Source organism: Chelonoidis abingdonii, chromosome 16, assembly GCF_003597395.2.
Source record: "Chelonoidis abingdonii isolate Lonesome George chromosome 16, CheloAbing_2.0, whole genome shotgun sequence".
In the NCBI taxonomy this organism is placed as follows: domain Eukaryota; kingdom Metazoa; phylum Chordata; order Testudines; family Testudinidae; genus Chelonoidis; species Chelonoidis abingdonii.
This window is the reverse complement of record NC_133784.1, coordinates 13,962,282-13,977,044: the sequence shown is the minus strand read 5'-3', so window position 1 is coordinate 13,977,044 and position 14,763 is coordinate 13,962,282. Positions and strand designations below refer to the sequence as shown.

Sequence of the window (14,763 nt, the reverse complement as noted above, 5' to 3'; positions counted from 1 at the left end):
CCCAGGTCATCGTGTTAGTATTACTGATAGTTAAGTTCTAGGTAGAAAATCCTACAGTGAAGTTTTACAACTGTCCTGTGATTCTGGGGGCGGTCCATAAGTAAGAATCGGTAAGGAAGGGCTTAATATTTCTTTACGTAAGGGTTTACAGGAACAACACCTGACCAACGTAACAAATCAGAAACCGGCAAAAGGTCGTAGTGGGTGGGAACTGCTGAGGTTTGGCTTGTTCTGGGTCTTTTGTTTCTCCTCGGCCCTGTGGTAAACAACTTCTTCCTAAACTTCCTTCTGTCAAAGCTACTAAAATCTGGAGTACAAAAGGAACAAGTACCGGACGTGATTGCTTTGAGTGTATTTACGTGGTGTCTGATTTGCTGGACGGTTTAACTTGGCTTAACAGTCTTTATAAATCAGAACGTTATTCAATTGTCCTTATAAGACAAGCTGTGAATCTACTTAAAGCAGTATAATTGTTTGTATTTCTTCTTATATAAAGTTTCTCTTTTAAAATCAATGAAAGTTCTTTCCTAGTATTGGCCGAAAAACGGGAGAGGAATCTTGTGCGCCAGAGTCTGTTACATCGGTGACAGCTGGGGGAGGAAAGCCACATGCTGTTCCGTTCCTATCCAGGGCGGGGGAAAAGGCTACGGGACAAAGGGAGAGGTGAAGCTCTTGTGTGAGATGACTAGGTTTGAATACATAGCCTCGGGGAAGCTAGATTGCCTCTCTGGTTGTATTCAAAGGGAATAGGACAGCATCCCACCGGCTAACCCAGGAAAGGAGGGGAAGCTGGGGGATGAGATAGAGGAGACCCAGGGGCTCTGGGTCTTGGAGGGGTCCCCCAAGGAAAGGTTTGGGGAACCCAAGGGGGCCGAAGCCCTGGAAAAGTTCGGCTGGTGGCAGCAAGATAAGATCCAAGCTGGGTATAAGCTTGGGGGAGGTTCACAGTAAACACTCAGATTTTGAACGCTAAGTCCAGATTTGAGACAGACGTTTACCACACAGCTCTTCTAAGGCAGCAAGGCCCCCCAACCTTTGCCCACTTGCAGAGGTTCCCCCAGATAGCTGACACCCCATATATGTCATCCCCTTTTTCGTTCTAAAATATTTTCCCATAAGTAGGGCCCTTCCAAATTCATGGCCTAGTTGGTCAATTTCATGGTCATAGGATTTTAAAAATAGTACATTTCATGATTTACATTTCTGAAATTTCACAGTGTTGTAGTTGTAGGGGTCCTGGCCCAAAGAGGAGTTGTGGGAGATACGCGTGTCATAAGGTTGAGGGGGAGGGGGTTGTGGTACTTCTAGCCTTACTTCTGTGCTGCTTCTGGCAGTGGCGTTGCCTGCGGAGATGGGTGGCTAGAGAGCGGCAGCTGCTGGCTGGGAGCCTAGTTCTGAAGGCAGAGCTGCTGCCACCAGCAGCACAGAAGTAAGGGCAGAATGGTATGGCATTACCACCCTTATGTCTGTACTGCTGCTGGCAGGGCACTGCCTTCAGAACTTGGCACCGGGCCAGCAGCTGCCGCTCTTCAGCTACCCTGCTCTGAAGGCAGCGCAGAAATAAAAGTGGCAATACCATGACCCCCCTAAAATAACCTTGCAAATACCCCTCCCCCCAACCCTCTCTTGGGTCAGGATCCCCAGTTTGAGAAACGCTCGTGTCCTGCCATGAAATCTGTATAGTACAGAGTAAAAGCACACAAAAGACCAGATTTCACAGTCTATGACACATTTTTCATGGTCGTGAATTTGGTAGGGCCCGACCCATAAGCCTGGGAGCCAGCTGAAATGTAAGGAGCAAGACACTTATAATTTGATCATGATCCCCAGAGACTGCAGCATCCCTTTTTGCTGGAGGCCTCTATGCCAATCTTCCGGGGGGGCCTAGATTCAAATCACAAGAGACAGGCATTGATATCCCCACCCTCTTGAACCGGGGAATCATTTCTGCAGAGCTGGCATTCCTGGCACTAGCCCTGCTTACTGGATCCCTCGGTCCCTGGCTCCTCACTTGTGCAAGGTCCAGTTCATGCTCTCTGTGATTCTTGTTCCACCTGCTCATACTGGTGCTGCTTCTCCTGCTCTGCTCTGGCCTAATACCAGTCAGCAAGCTGCTTGGCCTCCAAGGGCAGCTTCTCTCTCTCAGGCTGCAGCTTCTCCTCCTTCAGCTGCACCTCCTCCACCCCCCCTCCTGTTGATTTGACAGTTGGGCCATTCTGGGCTGCAAGGGAACAGGAACCCTCATCTAGGTCCTGGGCTGGTGCTGGTGGCCCATTCTGCCTCCAGTCATCGCCATACAGCAAAGACACCAGCTCTGACCTTTCTAGCTCGTCTGAGTTTAGCTTCCTCTCTTTGCGCAACTTGATTAACTGATCTGTCCCAAGTCAGAACTCATTCTTCCCTACTCTCTTCCCAACCAGAACACAAGCCCCTTTTTCTCTTGCTTTTTCCTTCTACGATACTTGTTTTTACTGCTGTTGTCACTTATTGGAAATTCACCACTGTCACAATCATCCCATCAGGCTTCCCCCAATAAGTCACATTTACCTGGCTGGCTGCATGCTCTGACCTCTTCCTGGCCTGAGAGCACCACCTCAGGCCTTCACCTTTCCCAGGGTGGAATCATACAATTCCCCCATTCTTAGACTGGGCCTGGCATTACAGCACCCTGTCCATCTGCCGTGCAACAGATCCGACTTGGTTCTGCACCAGTAGTTCTGTCCTTCGGGAGCTTGTGACCAGAGGAAAAGAGAGGAAGAATACTAAGAGGCCAATATGGCTGCATCGGGAGCTCTTCAGTGACCTGAAAAATCAAAATAGAATCCTACAAAAAGTAGAAACACGGATAAATTGCTCAGGAGGGGCACAAAAGGGCAACACCAGCATGTCGGGCCAAAATCCGAAAGGCTAAGACACCGCTACAGCTAGCAAGGGACATAAAAGGCAATAAGCAGAGGTTCTACAAACAAGAGAAAAAGGAAGGGAAGTGTAGGTCAACTATTAGTGTGGCTGGACAGTTAAAACGGACAGCACCAGGAAGGCCAAGGTGTTTAATACCTATTCTGCCTCAGTGTTCAGTAAAAAGGTTAATTGTGACCAGATGCTTAACACAAATCAATATTAACAATGAAGAAAAATGAACACAAGCCAGAATAGGGAAAGAACAGGTTAAAGAATATTTGGATAAGCTAGATGTAGTCATGTTGGCAGGGCCTGATGAAATTCACCCTAGGGCACTTAAGGAACTAGTTGAACCAATCTCAGAGCCATTAAGAACCCCTGGAGGATGGGTGAGGTCCCAGAGGAACAGAGAAGGGCACACGGAGTACCTGTCTATAAAAAAGGGAACAAAGAGGACCCAGGGAATTATAAACCAGTCAGCCTAACTTGGATATCTGGAAAGATAATGGAATAAGTTATTCAACATGCAAGCACCCACAGGCTAACAGGGTGATCAGTAATAATCAAGATGGATTTTTCAAGAACAAATCATGCCAAACCAACCTAATTTCCTTCTTTGACAAGGTTGTTGGCCTAATGGATGGGGGAAGCAATAGATGTGATACCTTTATTTTAGTAAGGCTTCTGACACAGTCCCACATGACATTTTCATAAGCAAACTAAACAGAAACATGGTCTAGATGAACATACTTCATGGTGGGTGCATAACTGGTTCAAAAAAACATACTCTAATTGCAGCTATCAATGATTTACTGTCAAACTAGAAGTCAGATCTAATGGGGTCCAATAGGGGTTAGTCCTGGGTCTGGTACCACTCAATATTTTCATTAATGACTTGGATAATGGAGTGGGGAGTCTGTGTATAAAATCTGCAGATGACCCAAAGCTGGGAGGAGTTGCAGCACTTTGGAGGACAGAATTAGAGTTCAAAATGGCCGTGATAAATTGGTCTGAAATCAACAAGATGAAATTCAGTAAAGACAAGTGCAAAGTATTACATTAGGATGGAAAAATCATCTATGACATGGGGAAAAACTGGCATGGTGGTCATACGGTTGATACAGATCTGGGGCTTATTGTGCATCACAAATTGAATAGAAGTCAACAATGCGATGCTGTTGCGAAAAAGGTAAATATCTTTCTGGGGCATATTAACAGGAGTGTGGTATGTGGGACACAGGAGGTAATTGTCTCACTCTACCTGGCTCTGGCGAGGCCTCAGCTGAAGTACTGTGGCCAGTTTTTGGTGCCACACTTTAGAAAAGATGTAGACAAATTGCAGAGAGTCTAGAGAAGAGCATCAAAAATAATAAAAAAGCTTTAGAGAAAGCGACCTACAAGGAAAGGTTAAATGTTTAGTCTTAAAAAACACAGACTCAAGGGGACCTGATAACAGTCTTCCAATATGTTGAAGACTTGGAGAAAAGAGGATGGTGATCAATTTTCTCCATGTCCACTGAAGGCAGAACAAGAAGTAATGGGCTTAATCTGCAGCAAGGGAGATTTAGGTTAGATGTTAGGAAAAACTGTAAGGATAGTTAAATACTGGAATAAATCATCAGTGGAGGTCGTGGAATCCCAGTCACTGCAGGTTTTTAAGAGCCAGCTTGACAAACACTTGTCCGGCCTGGTCTAGGGTTTACTTGCTCCTGCCTCAGCCGGGGGGGAGAAGAGGAGGAGAGGGAGGGGCTGTGCTAGATGACATCTCAGGATTCCTTCCAGCCCTACATTTTATGATTCTATAATCAAATCCACAGTGATGGTTACAATTACATACAAATGAAATTCATAATTAACACACACATATTCCCTAATCTGTCCCAGCCTCTGCTTACCCCATGCCAAGGTGACAGGCTTTGCTGCAGGTATCAGCCACAACCTGTACAAGGCCCTTAAATGCAGCAGACTCATGAGGACAATGTTCCTCCAGACGTATCTCCTGGCAGGCTTGGGGCCATCCTTCTCACAGTAGCTCTCGTCAAAGATATCGTCCGTCATGCCCTGGTCTCCTCCCAAGTCCTCTTGGTTGGACAGAGTCTTCTCCATGCCTGCTCCTCCATTCCTCGTTGTCCTGGTGGTAGCAGTGGTGGTGAAGGAAGGGAGATCCTTGGAGAGCTGTAGTTGGGAGGGGACATTAAAAACAAACAACATTGTGATGGTTACAATCTGGTCCCCACCACAAGGATCAAGAAGGGCTGGCTTTGGGCTGCTGATCCACCATCACACCCATCTCCTAGGACGGAGGAGCATTAGGAGCAGGTCTCCCCAGCCAGAACTGGCTGTCTCACTCAGGGAGTGCCTCTCCATCAGAGCCCCTCCCCGCCATGAGAGGGAGTGTGGGGGTGTCATAAACAGATAGCTAAGGGTTAATGTCTCTTTCACCTGTAAAGGGTTAACAAACAGTGACTTGCAACACCTGACCGGAGGACCAGTCAGGAAACAAGATACTTTCAAATCTCGTGGAGGGAAGCCTTTGTTTGTGGTTTTTGGGTTTTGCTTTGTTCTCTCTAGATCCTGAAAGGGACTAGATGTGCAACCAGGTTTCTTGCCAATCTCTCTGCTACAGTTTCTTATATATTCAGAATAGTGAGTATTAAGTAGAAAGGCGGTTATAGTCTTTTAGATTGTTTTTCTGTATTTGCAAATGTGTAGTTTGCTGGAAGTATTTTTAAATTGTATTTTTGCTGGGGGGAGGCTTTTCTCACTGGTGTCTATAAGCTGAAAGACCCTGTAATATTACATCTTGTATTTACAGAGATTTCTTATTTTTTCTTTCTTTTATTAAAAACTTCCTTTTAAATACCTAATTGATTTTTTTCCTCTGGTTCATGCTAAGGTATTGAGTCTGTACTCACCAAGGACTTGGTGGGAGAGAGAGAGGAGGGGTAGAGGTGGAAGCCTCTGTTTTAAGATTCAAGAAGTTTGAATCCCAGTATCTTCAGGGTAACCCAGGGAGGGAAAGCCTAGGAGAGGCACTGGTGAGGGAAAGAGTTTACTTTCCTTGTGTTAGGATCCAGGGGGTCTGGATCTTGGGGTCCCCAGGGAAGGTTTTGGGAAGACCAGAGTTTATCAGGAACTCAGAGTCCTGATTGGTGGCAGCGTATCAGATCTAAGCTGGTAATTAAGCTTAGAGGAATTCATGCTAGTACCTCCTTTTCTGGACTCTAAGGTTCAGATTGGGGAAAGAATACTATGACAGGGGGGAAAGAGAAGGTCATTAAAGCAGCCTCTGAGTGGTAGCAGGACTCGGTCTGGGGTCCTCCAACCAGACCCAGCAGCACCCAGCCAATGGCATGTTGTTCTCCTGTGTGCAATCCACCCCTCACCCCAGGGTCAGCGTGAGGTCTAGACACCATTTCATCCCTAGGCACCACTCAGGATCTGTGGTGCCCTGCACAAGGATGGCTCTTAGCCCTGGGGCTTTGTGTGGCATGGAGAATGGGAGTGAAGGTGTTTAAGACACACACCAGCAGAGATCTCCTTGAAGGCACAGGGAATCACCCTCCTTTGGCTTTGTCAATAGGTGTTTTACATCGATCACTCAAAGGTCCCTAAGAGCTTGGGCTGGGCTCGTTTCTTTCAGCCACTGATAAATTACATCACGCAAACCAGCAACAGGGGGAATGAGATTCATAATTTGTTCCTGGGGCTGCTCCTAATACCAATCCTTTGCCTTTCTACAGCCCCTTCCAATGGAGAATCTCAGGGAAGTTCAAACATTACTGGATTAAGCCTCATAACCTGTTTGTGATGCCTTTTCATCTCTCACTGCCTTACTTTCCTTGTCTGTTGAATGGGGAGAGGGATACGGGTGAACATGAGTAAACCAGCTTGGTTTAGAGGGAAGGCAACTATATATCTATTCTGACAAAGTTCCTCCTCTATCTTGGTGGGTTCTGTGCTTATTGGCGGATTTGTTCACCTCAGAGAGTCACCACGAGGATCAGGGAACAGCCCAGAGACCTTCCCGTCTGGTAGAACCCACAGTCCAGGTCAATTCCTCCCGTGTCTGATCAGGAGTTAGGAGGAGGAACCCAGGCCCGCCCTCTACTCCGGGTTCCAGCCCAGGGCCCCGTGGACTGCAGCTGTCTAGAGTGCCTCCTGGAACAGCTGCACGACAGCTACAACTCCCTGGGCTACTTCTCCATGGCCTCCTCCAAACACCTTCTTTATTGTCACCACAAGGCTTTTCTCCTGGTGTCTAATAACGCTTGTACTCTTCAATCCTCCAGCAATACACCTTCCCACTCTCAGCTCCTTGTAGCTCTTGCTCCCAGCTCCTTGCATGCATGCTACAAACTGAAGTAAGGTCCTTTTTAAACTCAGGTGCCCTGATTAACCAGCCTGTCCTAATTGATTCAAATAGTTTCTTCTGAACTGGCTCCTAATTAGCCTGCCTGCTGGTTCCAGCAAGTTCCTGCTTGTTTTGGAACTGCCCCTGTTACCTTACCAGGGAAGAGGGATCTACTTAATCTGGGACTAATATATCTGCCTTCTAACATTCTCCTGTAGCCATGTGGCCTGACCCTGTCACACACTAAACGCCTCACTTAATACTGTAGTTATCTTCCTGAAAATTGCTACTTTAAGCGAAAAGATGCTAAGTGAATCCAATTTCCCAATAAGAATTAATGTAAATAGGGGGGTTAGGTTATAAACAATTTAATACTGTACACAGCAATGATGATTGTGAAGCTTGTTTGAGGTGGTGAAGTCAGAGGGTGGGATATTTCCCAGGGAATGCCTTACTGCTAAATGATGAACTAGCCCTCGGTTGAGCCCTCAAGGATTAACACATTGTTGTTAGAATAGCCTCACACTCTACAAGGCAGCATGAATGGAGGGAAGAGACAGCACGGCAGAGAGAGACAGAGACACACACCATGTGTGTGTGTGTGTGAGAGTGATAGAGAGAGAGAGATGCACACTACCCCTTTAAGGATACATACTCCACTCTAAGTACACTGCCCCTTTAAGTAGATCAACAAGAGGAGACAGCAGCTGCTCCCAGCAAGCTCCCTCCGTCCTGAGCCCTGTCCCATCCCCACCCTGTAAAGGTGGGATACAGGAGCAGGGGAAGTGGGACACCCTGACATTAGCAGCCATCCCCCACCCCCTCCCTCACAGCAAGCAGGAGGCATCCAGGAGCAGCTCCAAGACAGAGGGCAGAAGTAGCACTCAGTAGTGGGGGGAGGGACAGCTGAACTGCCCGGCAATTGATAGCCTGCTGGGCGGCTGCCACAACTTAAGGGAGCTGATAGAGGGGGGCTGCCGGTTCACCCTAGTTTCAAGCCCCCACCAGCTAGCTCCAATGGACTGCTCTTCCTGCAAGCAGTGCACAAAGCAAACAGCTGCCAAACATAAGGGAGCATTTCACAACTTTAAATGAGCATGTTCTCTAATTGAGCAGCAACGTAACAATGTTAACTGGGACAACGTTAAGTGAGGAGTTACTCTGTGTGTGTGTGTGTATGTATATATAGTGGAAGTTGGTACTTAAAAGTATAAATCAGAAATTAGGAATTGTAGAAAATTGATAAGGGAAGCAAAAGGACACAATGCGCCATCTATGGCTAACAGAGGGAGGACAATAAGGAGTTTTTTAAAAATAACAGGAACAAAAAGAATCCTGAGAATAGTATTGGTCCATTACTAGATGGAAATGGTAGAAATATCAATAACCATGCCAAAAAGGCAGAAGTCTTCAATAAATGTTTCTGTTCTGTATTTGAGGAAAAAACCAGATGATTTAGTCTCATCATATGGTGATAACATTCTTTCCATTCCTCTAGTATCCCTGGAAGATGTTAAATGGAGGGTACTAAAGTTACACATTTTTAAATCAGCAAGTCCAGATGACTTGCATCTAAGAATTTTATGAACAGTTGGCTGAAGAACTCGCTGAACCTTTATTGTTGATTTTTAACAAGTCCTGGAGCACTGGTGAAGTTCTGGAAGAACTGGAAGAAAGCTAATGTGCCAATTTTTAAAAAGGGTAAATGGGATGACCCAGATGATTAGAGGTCTGTCAGCCTGACATCAATTCTGGGCAAGATAAGATAAGAAGCAGCTTATACGGAACTTGATTAATAAAGAATTAAAAGAGGGTAATGTAATTAATGCAAAACAACATGGGTTTATGGAAAACAGTGTCAATGATACTAACTTGATATTTTTTTTGATGCACTTACAAGTTTGGTTAATAAGTTAATAGTTTGATGTAATATACTTAGACTTCTGTAAGGCATTTGATTTGGTATGGCACAAAATTTTGATTAAAAACAATATAAAATTAACATGACACACATTAAATGGATTAAAAACTGGCTAACTGATGATTCCCCATTTACAGCTACATTTTGAGATCTATCATTGAGCCTGCCTGTTTTCAATGGAGTCCTGCAAGGATCGGTTCTTGACTCTATGCTATTTAATATTTTTATCAATCATCTGGAAGAAAACAAAATCATCACTGATAAAATCTGCAGATGACAAAAATTGGGGGAGAGGTAAATAAAGAGAAAAGGTCACTGACTCAGAGCGATCTAGGTCACTTGGTAAAATGGGCATAAGCAAACAATATGCATTTTAATATGGCTAAACGTAAATGTATACATCTGGGAACAAAGAATACAGGTCATAATTACAGAATGGGAGACTCTATCCTGGGAAGCAGTAATTCTGAAAAAGATTTTGGGGCATGGTGGAGAGTCAGCTGAACATGAGCTCCCAGTGGGACGTTGTGGCCAAAAGAGCTAATGTAATCCTGGGATGCATAAAGAGGGGAATCTTGAGTAAGAGCAGAGACTTTAATTAACCTTTGTATTTGGCCCTGGTGGGACTGCTGCTGAAATCCCGTGTCCAGTTCTGGGGCCAACAATTCACAATCACAAACTCATAGAATCATAGAACTGGAATGGACCTGGAGAGGTCATCTAGTCCAGTCCCCTGCACTCATGGCAGAACTAAGTATTATTCTAGACCATCCCTGGCAAGTGTTTGTCCAACCTGCTCTTAAAAATCACCAGTGATGGAGATGCCACAACCTTTCTAGGCAATTTGTTCCAGTGTTTAACCACCCTGACAGAAAGTTTTTCCTAATGTCCAACCTAAACCTTCTGGACTTGGAATCTTTGAATAAGTGCTTTGAGAGTGAGAAGTGCGGAGGATAAGGATAGTGTTGTGTGAACTCCAACTTCTAACTGGGAGCACCCTTCTTGGCTGCTGGTCAGTATCATTATCCTCCACATTCAGAGAAGGGGAATCAAGGCACAGAGAGGCAAAGCAATTTGCCAGAGGTCACAAGGTGAGTCAGTGGCATAGTTAATAAGAGACCTTAGGAATCCTGGCTCCCAGTTCCCTTGATGCAACCATGACACAACATTCATTCTTCACATGCTCTACCCTCTGTACTAGCAGAAATACCAGATCACACGGGCATGATGAAAGAATCACACACAAGTGACTTCACTAGGCAGGATCTTTCAATTAAATCTGGAGTAACATCCTCCTCTCAGCCAGGCATGTTCACAGCCAACGTGTGTTGTGTCTGCTCCACACTCCTGAGAATCAGCCCCAATGGGCCTCCACTGCTCTTCACCAAGCACAATCATTTCTACTCATGCAAACTGGGTATAGGGCCACTACCCAGTTACAATGGCAGGTTCCAGCCCAATATCTTTGGAGATACCAAGTGCGTCTGAGTGCTGTAGCCGTGAAGGCTATTTTGTCTCTTTGGTGGGAGGGCAATAGAAGCTGGCCCACTGGGGCCACTGTGATGCAATTTCTTGAGAGAGGCCTTAAAAATCAGACCGTGCAACTTACATGACCACCAACTCCTCCCTTTCCTGGGGCAGAATCCAGAGGCTCCAGAATACCTTCCTGCAGTGACTGTAGCAGCTGAGAGCCTCACCCGGACATATTCTACACACCCTGCCTACTCCCATGGCCATTTGGAATTAAACACCTTCCCCTGTACAAGGAAGAGCCTGTCCCAAAAGTATCCTGTAGCTTTAAGTGGATCCAGACAGCTGTGGGGTTGGAGATCTGTCTTCTTTGCATCCAAGCAAGGGGCTCTGACTCTTCCCTCCATCCTCTCTTCTAGTTGCACAGGGAATGTTCGTCCTGGTATTTCCTAACTTTTGCATGCTTGACTTTACACACAACTACTACATTAAAAGGACAGCACTAAAGTTGCAATTTCATAGGTTTTTAAAAAAGCAAACTGAAAAAAATAATCAGAATTTCCATCATGTGAGATCCTAGTGACACCCACATCATCAACAGTGGAACCTTTAGATCCACCATGCAGACCTATCACCTGAGCTAATAAGCCAATAGCAGTAGTAGGTTGTCATCCTCTACATGGACCAGCACTAGAGGGGAGAATGGAACACACCCATTGTCAGTGGCTTCCAGAGATATTTGCTGACCACAGAAGAATGGTGAGACTCAGGGACCCTGAGTTCCATTTCAGGCTCTGGAAAGGGGTGTGCTCTAGCGAGCCAAGCACAGACCCCTCTGCCTCTTTCCTCTATAGCTGATGCCTTTTGTCCCATACCCTCCAATTCATCCCTGTCCCAGTTTTGTGCCCCTCCCTGCTCCTCAACCCTCGCCAGTCCTAATCTCCACTCCACAGGCTTCTCATCCCAGTCTACTTGTCCATGCAGTCCTAGACTCCCTGTCCCAGTCTCTTTACCCAACCAGTTCCAATTCCCCCCTCCCAGCCCTACCGAGGGCTGCAGTCACCCATGCCCATATTCCTGTCCCCTTGGTCTCACAGTCTCCTTCCCTGCGCTCCATGTCCAATCTCAGTGCACCCGTTCCTCTCCCCACATCAGCTCCTTGGTCAGTCCCGATTCTCCTTGTGCACTCTAGCTCCTTATCAGGTCTGTCTCCGTCCCTCATTCTCCTAACCCCACTGGCTCCCAGTTCCAGCCTCCCTGCCCAGCCAGCACCGGTCTCCCCCAGTCCCTTGTCTGATCTCAGTCTCTCCCCCCACCCTGGCGGCTAGCCCGCAGTCCCAGTCTTTTTGCTGAAACAGTCCCAATATCCTCTGCTTCCAGCTCCCGCTTCCTAGTGTTGTCAGAGGTGTTGTCAGATGCTACCAGTGTGGTGCTCTGCTCTCTCCTTGTTGGTATCACTCGGCTGCGTGCATGTGTTCCCTCTGTGTGCTGCCCCAGCTCTGCGCAGACAGCTGACACAGCAGACCCGAAGAGAATCCCCAATGACTACAGAGTCTAGTAAGGTACGAAGGCACGTCGGCCAGGTTTATTGCCGTATTGGACACAATAATAGTTCCATCCAGATTGTTACTCTACAGGGAATACTACGAGTATGTGCCCACGGTCAATGGACTCGGCTCAGTCAGTGGCCCCTCGGCTGGACAAAGACATCGCTCCAGGGATACATTCTTATACACAGGTACAAACAAGTTACACATCACTCCTGACGTATTGAGGTGCAACCCTTCTACATAGCAAGGTACAATCCCTCTACGTAGTAAGGTGCAGCCTCTCACCTTGTACATGTTGGTTTGAACAAAACAACTCTATCCATCATATTACCCTTTTGCCCCTGTCATTGGGATGGGTCAGTCTGTTCCTTGTTATCTGTGTGGAATGTGCAAGTATATGAATGTTCTGATCTCTAGTGTTCAGTACCTTTTAGGTACATATCTTCTTGCAGCATCAGCCTTTCCTTGCCTTCTGTGAGCAGGGCCTGCGCCTCTAGTTCACAGCTTCACTTTGCTTTATGTTAGCAAGTCTTAACCATTACTTTAGTCAGGCCTTAGCCTCTACCACGCTCTGATACCAATAGTTTATGTTCTAGCCTCCGCTTACTAGACCTAGCACAGCCAGTTTAGCCCTCTCCCTATACCACCATACCTCTTGTACGCTTCTGCTTTTGGACATCAGGCACGCTGCTCTCCACAGCGCCCTGGAGCTGGGGCAAGCGAAGCGTCCCCAAAGACAGAGAGCCAGGCCCTCTGCTCTGGCCCCGGCCCTGGGCAGCCGGCTGGAACTGCATAGCAAAAGCGCGATCTGTCCCGCCCGCCCGGAGCACGCCCAGTGGCAGCATGTCTCTCACTGAAAACAGAGCCTGCGCCAGTCTCTCCCCAGAATGTGCTAACTGCAGTCTTTCCAGCAGCTCTTCTAACTGGTCAGATTTGGCGGGATTTTCAGGAGATCTGGAGAAAAAGGCCCGTCCCGACACAAGGTGCCTCCATCCAATCGCTGCTCACCGGCCCGGCCTAGGGCACTGCTGCAGAACGGAGCTGGATACCTGGGAAACAGCCTGGTGCCCATGGCTCGTTCTACAAAAACAAAGGGGGGCTGGGGCCATTTTTTTTGGGGTTGAAATTTCCCCAAAAAGTTAGCCGCGAGCCAGCCCCCTGGCATGGAGATTTCAGCCAGAAGCGGCACTGCTGGCCAAAGTACAATGCAAATTGAAAAAGAGGTCACTGAGCAGCACCCGCCAGTTGCCACGCGCGCTTACCAGCCCATTGTGCCCCCTTCAGCACACGCGATGCATACACTTCGTTATGAGGTGCCTGACCTGGGCTGCGGAGAGACCCACACCGAGTTACTTCTCCTCCCGAAGCGACACGCGCATCTGAAGGGAAACGTTGTGGGTTTTGCTTGCAGCGACACTGATCGCCTCGCAGGAGCAGTGCTGAACAGATGCGTGGTCGGCTCAGTTGCGGCACGGCGCTGCACTGCCCCAGGGCGACACGGGGGCGTGATCCGCGCCAGGGCTGGTGCAAGGAAGTTTTGCGCACCTAGTGTGAAACTTCCACCTTGCGTCCCCCCAACCTGCGCAGCCCCCGGCCCCCCACCGTGAGCGTGTGCCCCGCACTCCTGTGCGAGGCTCCCTGCACCCATGCGGGAGCTCCTCACCCCCTAGGCCCAGGAGCCCGTTGGTACTCCTACACCCAGCTTCACCTGTGCTCCCGTCCTCGCCAGCGGCTGTCCTCCTCTAAATTCTTCCTCCCAGCTTGCGGGCGCAAACAGCTGATGGCACTGCAAGCCTGGAGGGTGGAAAGTGAAGCAGCAAACTGCGGCAGTGGAACCCTGGGCTGCAGCGCTGGTGGTGGGTGCCTGACCACGAGGAACCCTGGGCTGCGGCTATGCCCCGGCCGGCAAGTGCGTACTGGCACAGGGGAACCCTGGGCCTGCCAGTGGCAGCTAGACCCTCTCACTCAGCGGCAGCTGAAATGCTTAAAACATAATTTGAGGCACCGTCTTTTTGGTGCCCCCATAATCTTGGCACCCTAGGCAACCGCCTAGTCGCCCTAAAATGTGTAGCACTGGCCTGGATCCGAGCCCCTCCCATGGAGATGAACACGGGCTGTGTCCCTGCTTGCCCTTGCTTGGCTGCTCCGGCTTCCCCAGCCGTGAGAATTTCAGGCTCTCTGTGCCCTGGGCTTTGTCAACCAGGCCTGCGCAATAACTATCGTCGTGTAATTAGGCCCATTGTTTCCTTAGACATTAACCAGATTCAAGTCCAGCCTGCAGTGTTTGCCTCCTAAGGAGACTGCTGGAGAATGCTCGTGATGCACTTCGCAACCTTGCAAAAAGAAGGTCGCTCCTCGCCTGAGGCTGGGGGGCCTTCAAGCTGCCCGCCACCGTCCCGGTGAGCAAAATCCTGACAGCCTCACATAATTATCTCGACTCTGGTCTTAATACTGTTTCTGAGAAATCCCTCTTACATACAGCCCGAGGGCCATCTTAGCCATAGGCAGACTCGCAGCGCCATAGGGAACCACTAGGTCTGGGGGCACCGCTCTGCTGGGAGCCCGGA

The 14,763-nt window shown here is 48.1% G+C and overlaps 1 protein-coding gene across 1 annotated transcript in view; it reads right to left on the bottom strand.

Annotated features, from left to right (window-relative positions):
* LOC116823581 (acyl-CoA desaturase-like) overlaps positions 1-5,007 on the bottom strand; it is a 12,540-nt gene extending 7,533 nt beyond the window's left edge. Inside the window, 1 exon segment of the mRNA XM_075072801.1 lies at positions 4,793-5,007. Within this exon segment, the coding sequence (XP_074928902.1) occupies positions 4,793-5,007 (215 nt within the window).
* Positions 5,008-14,763: the final 9,756 nt, after the last annotated feature.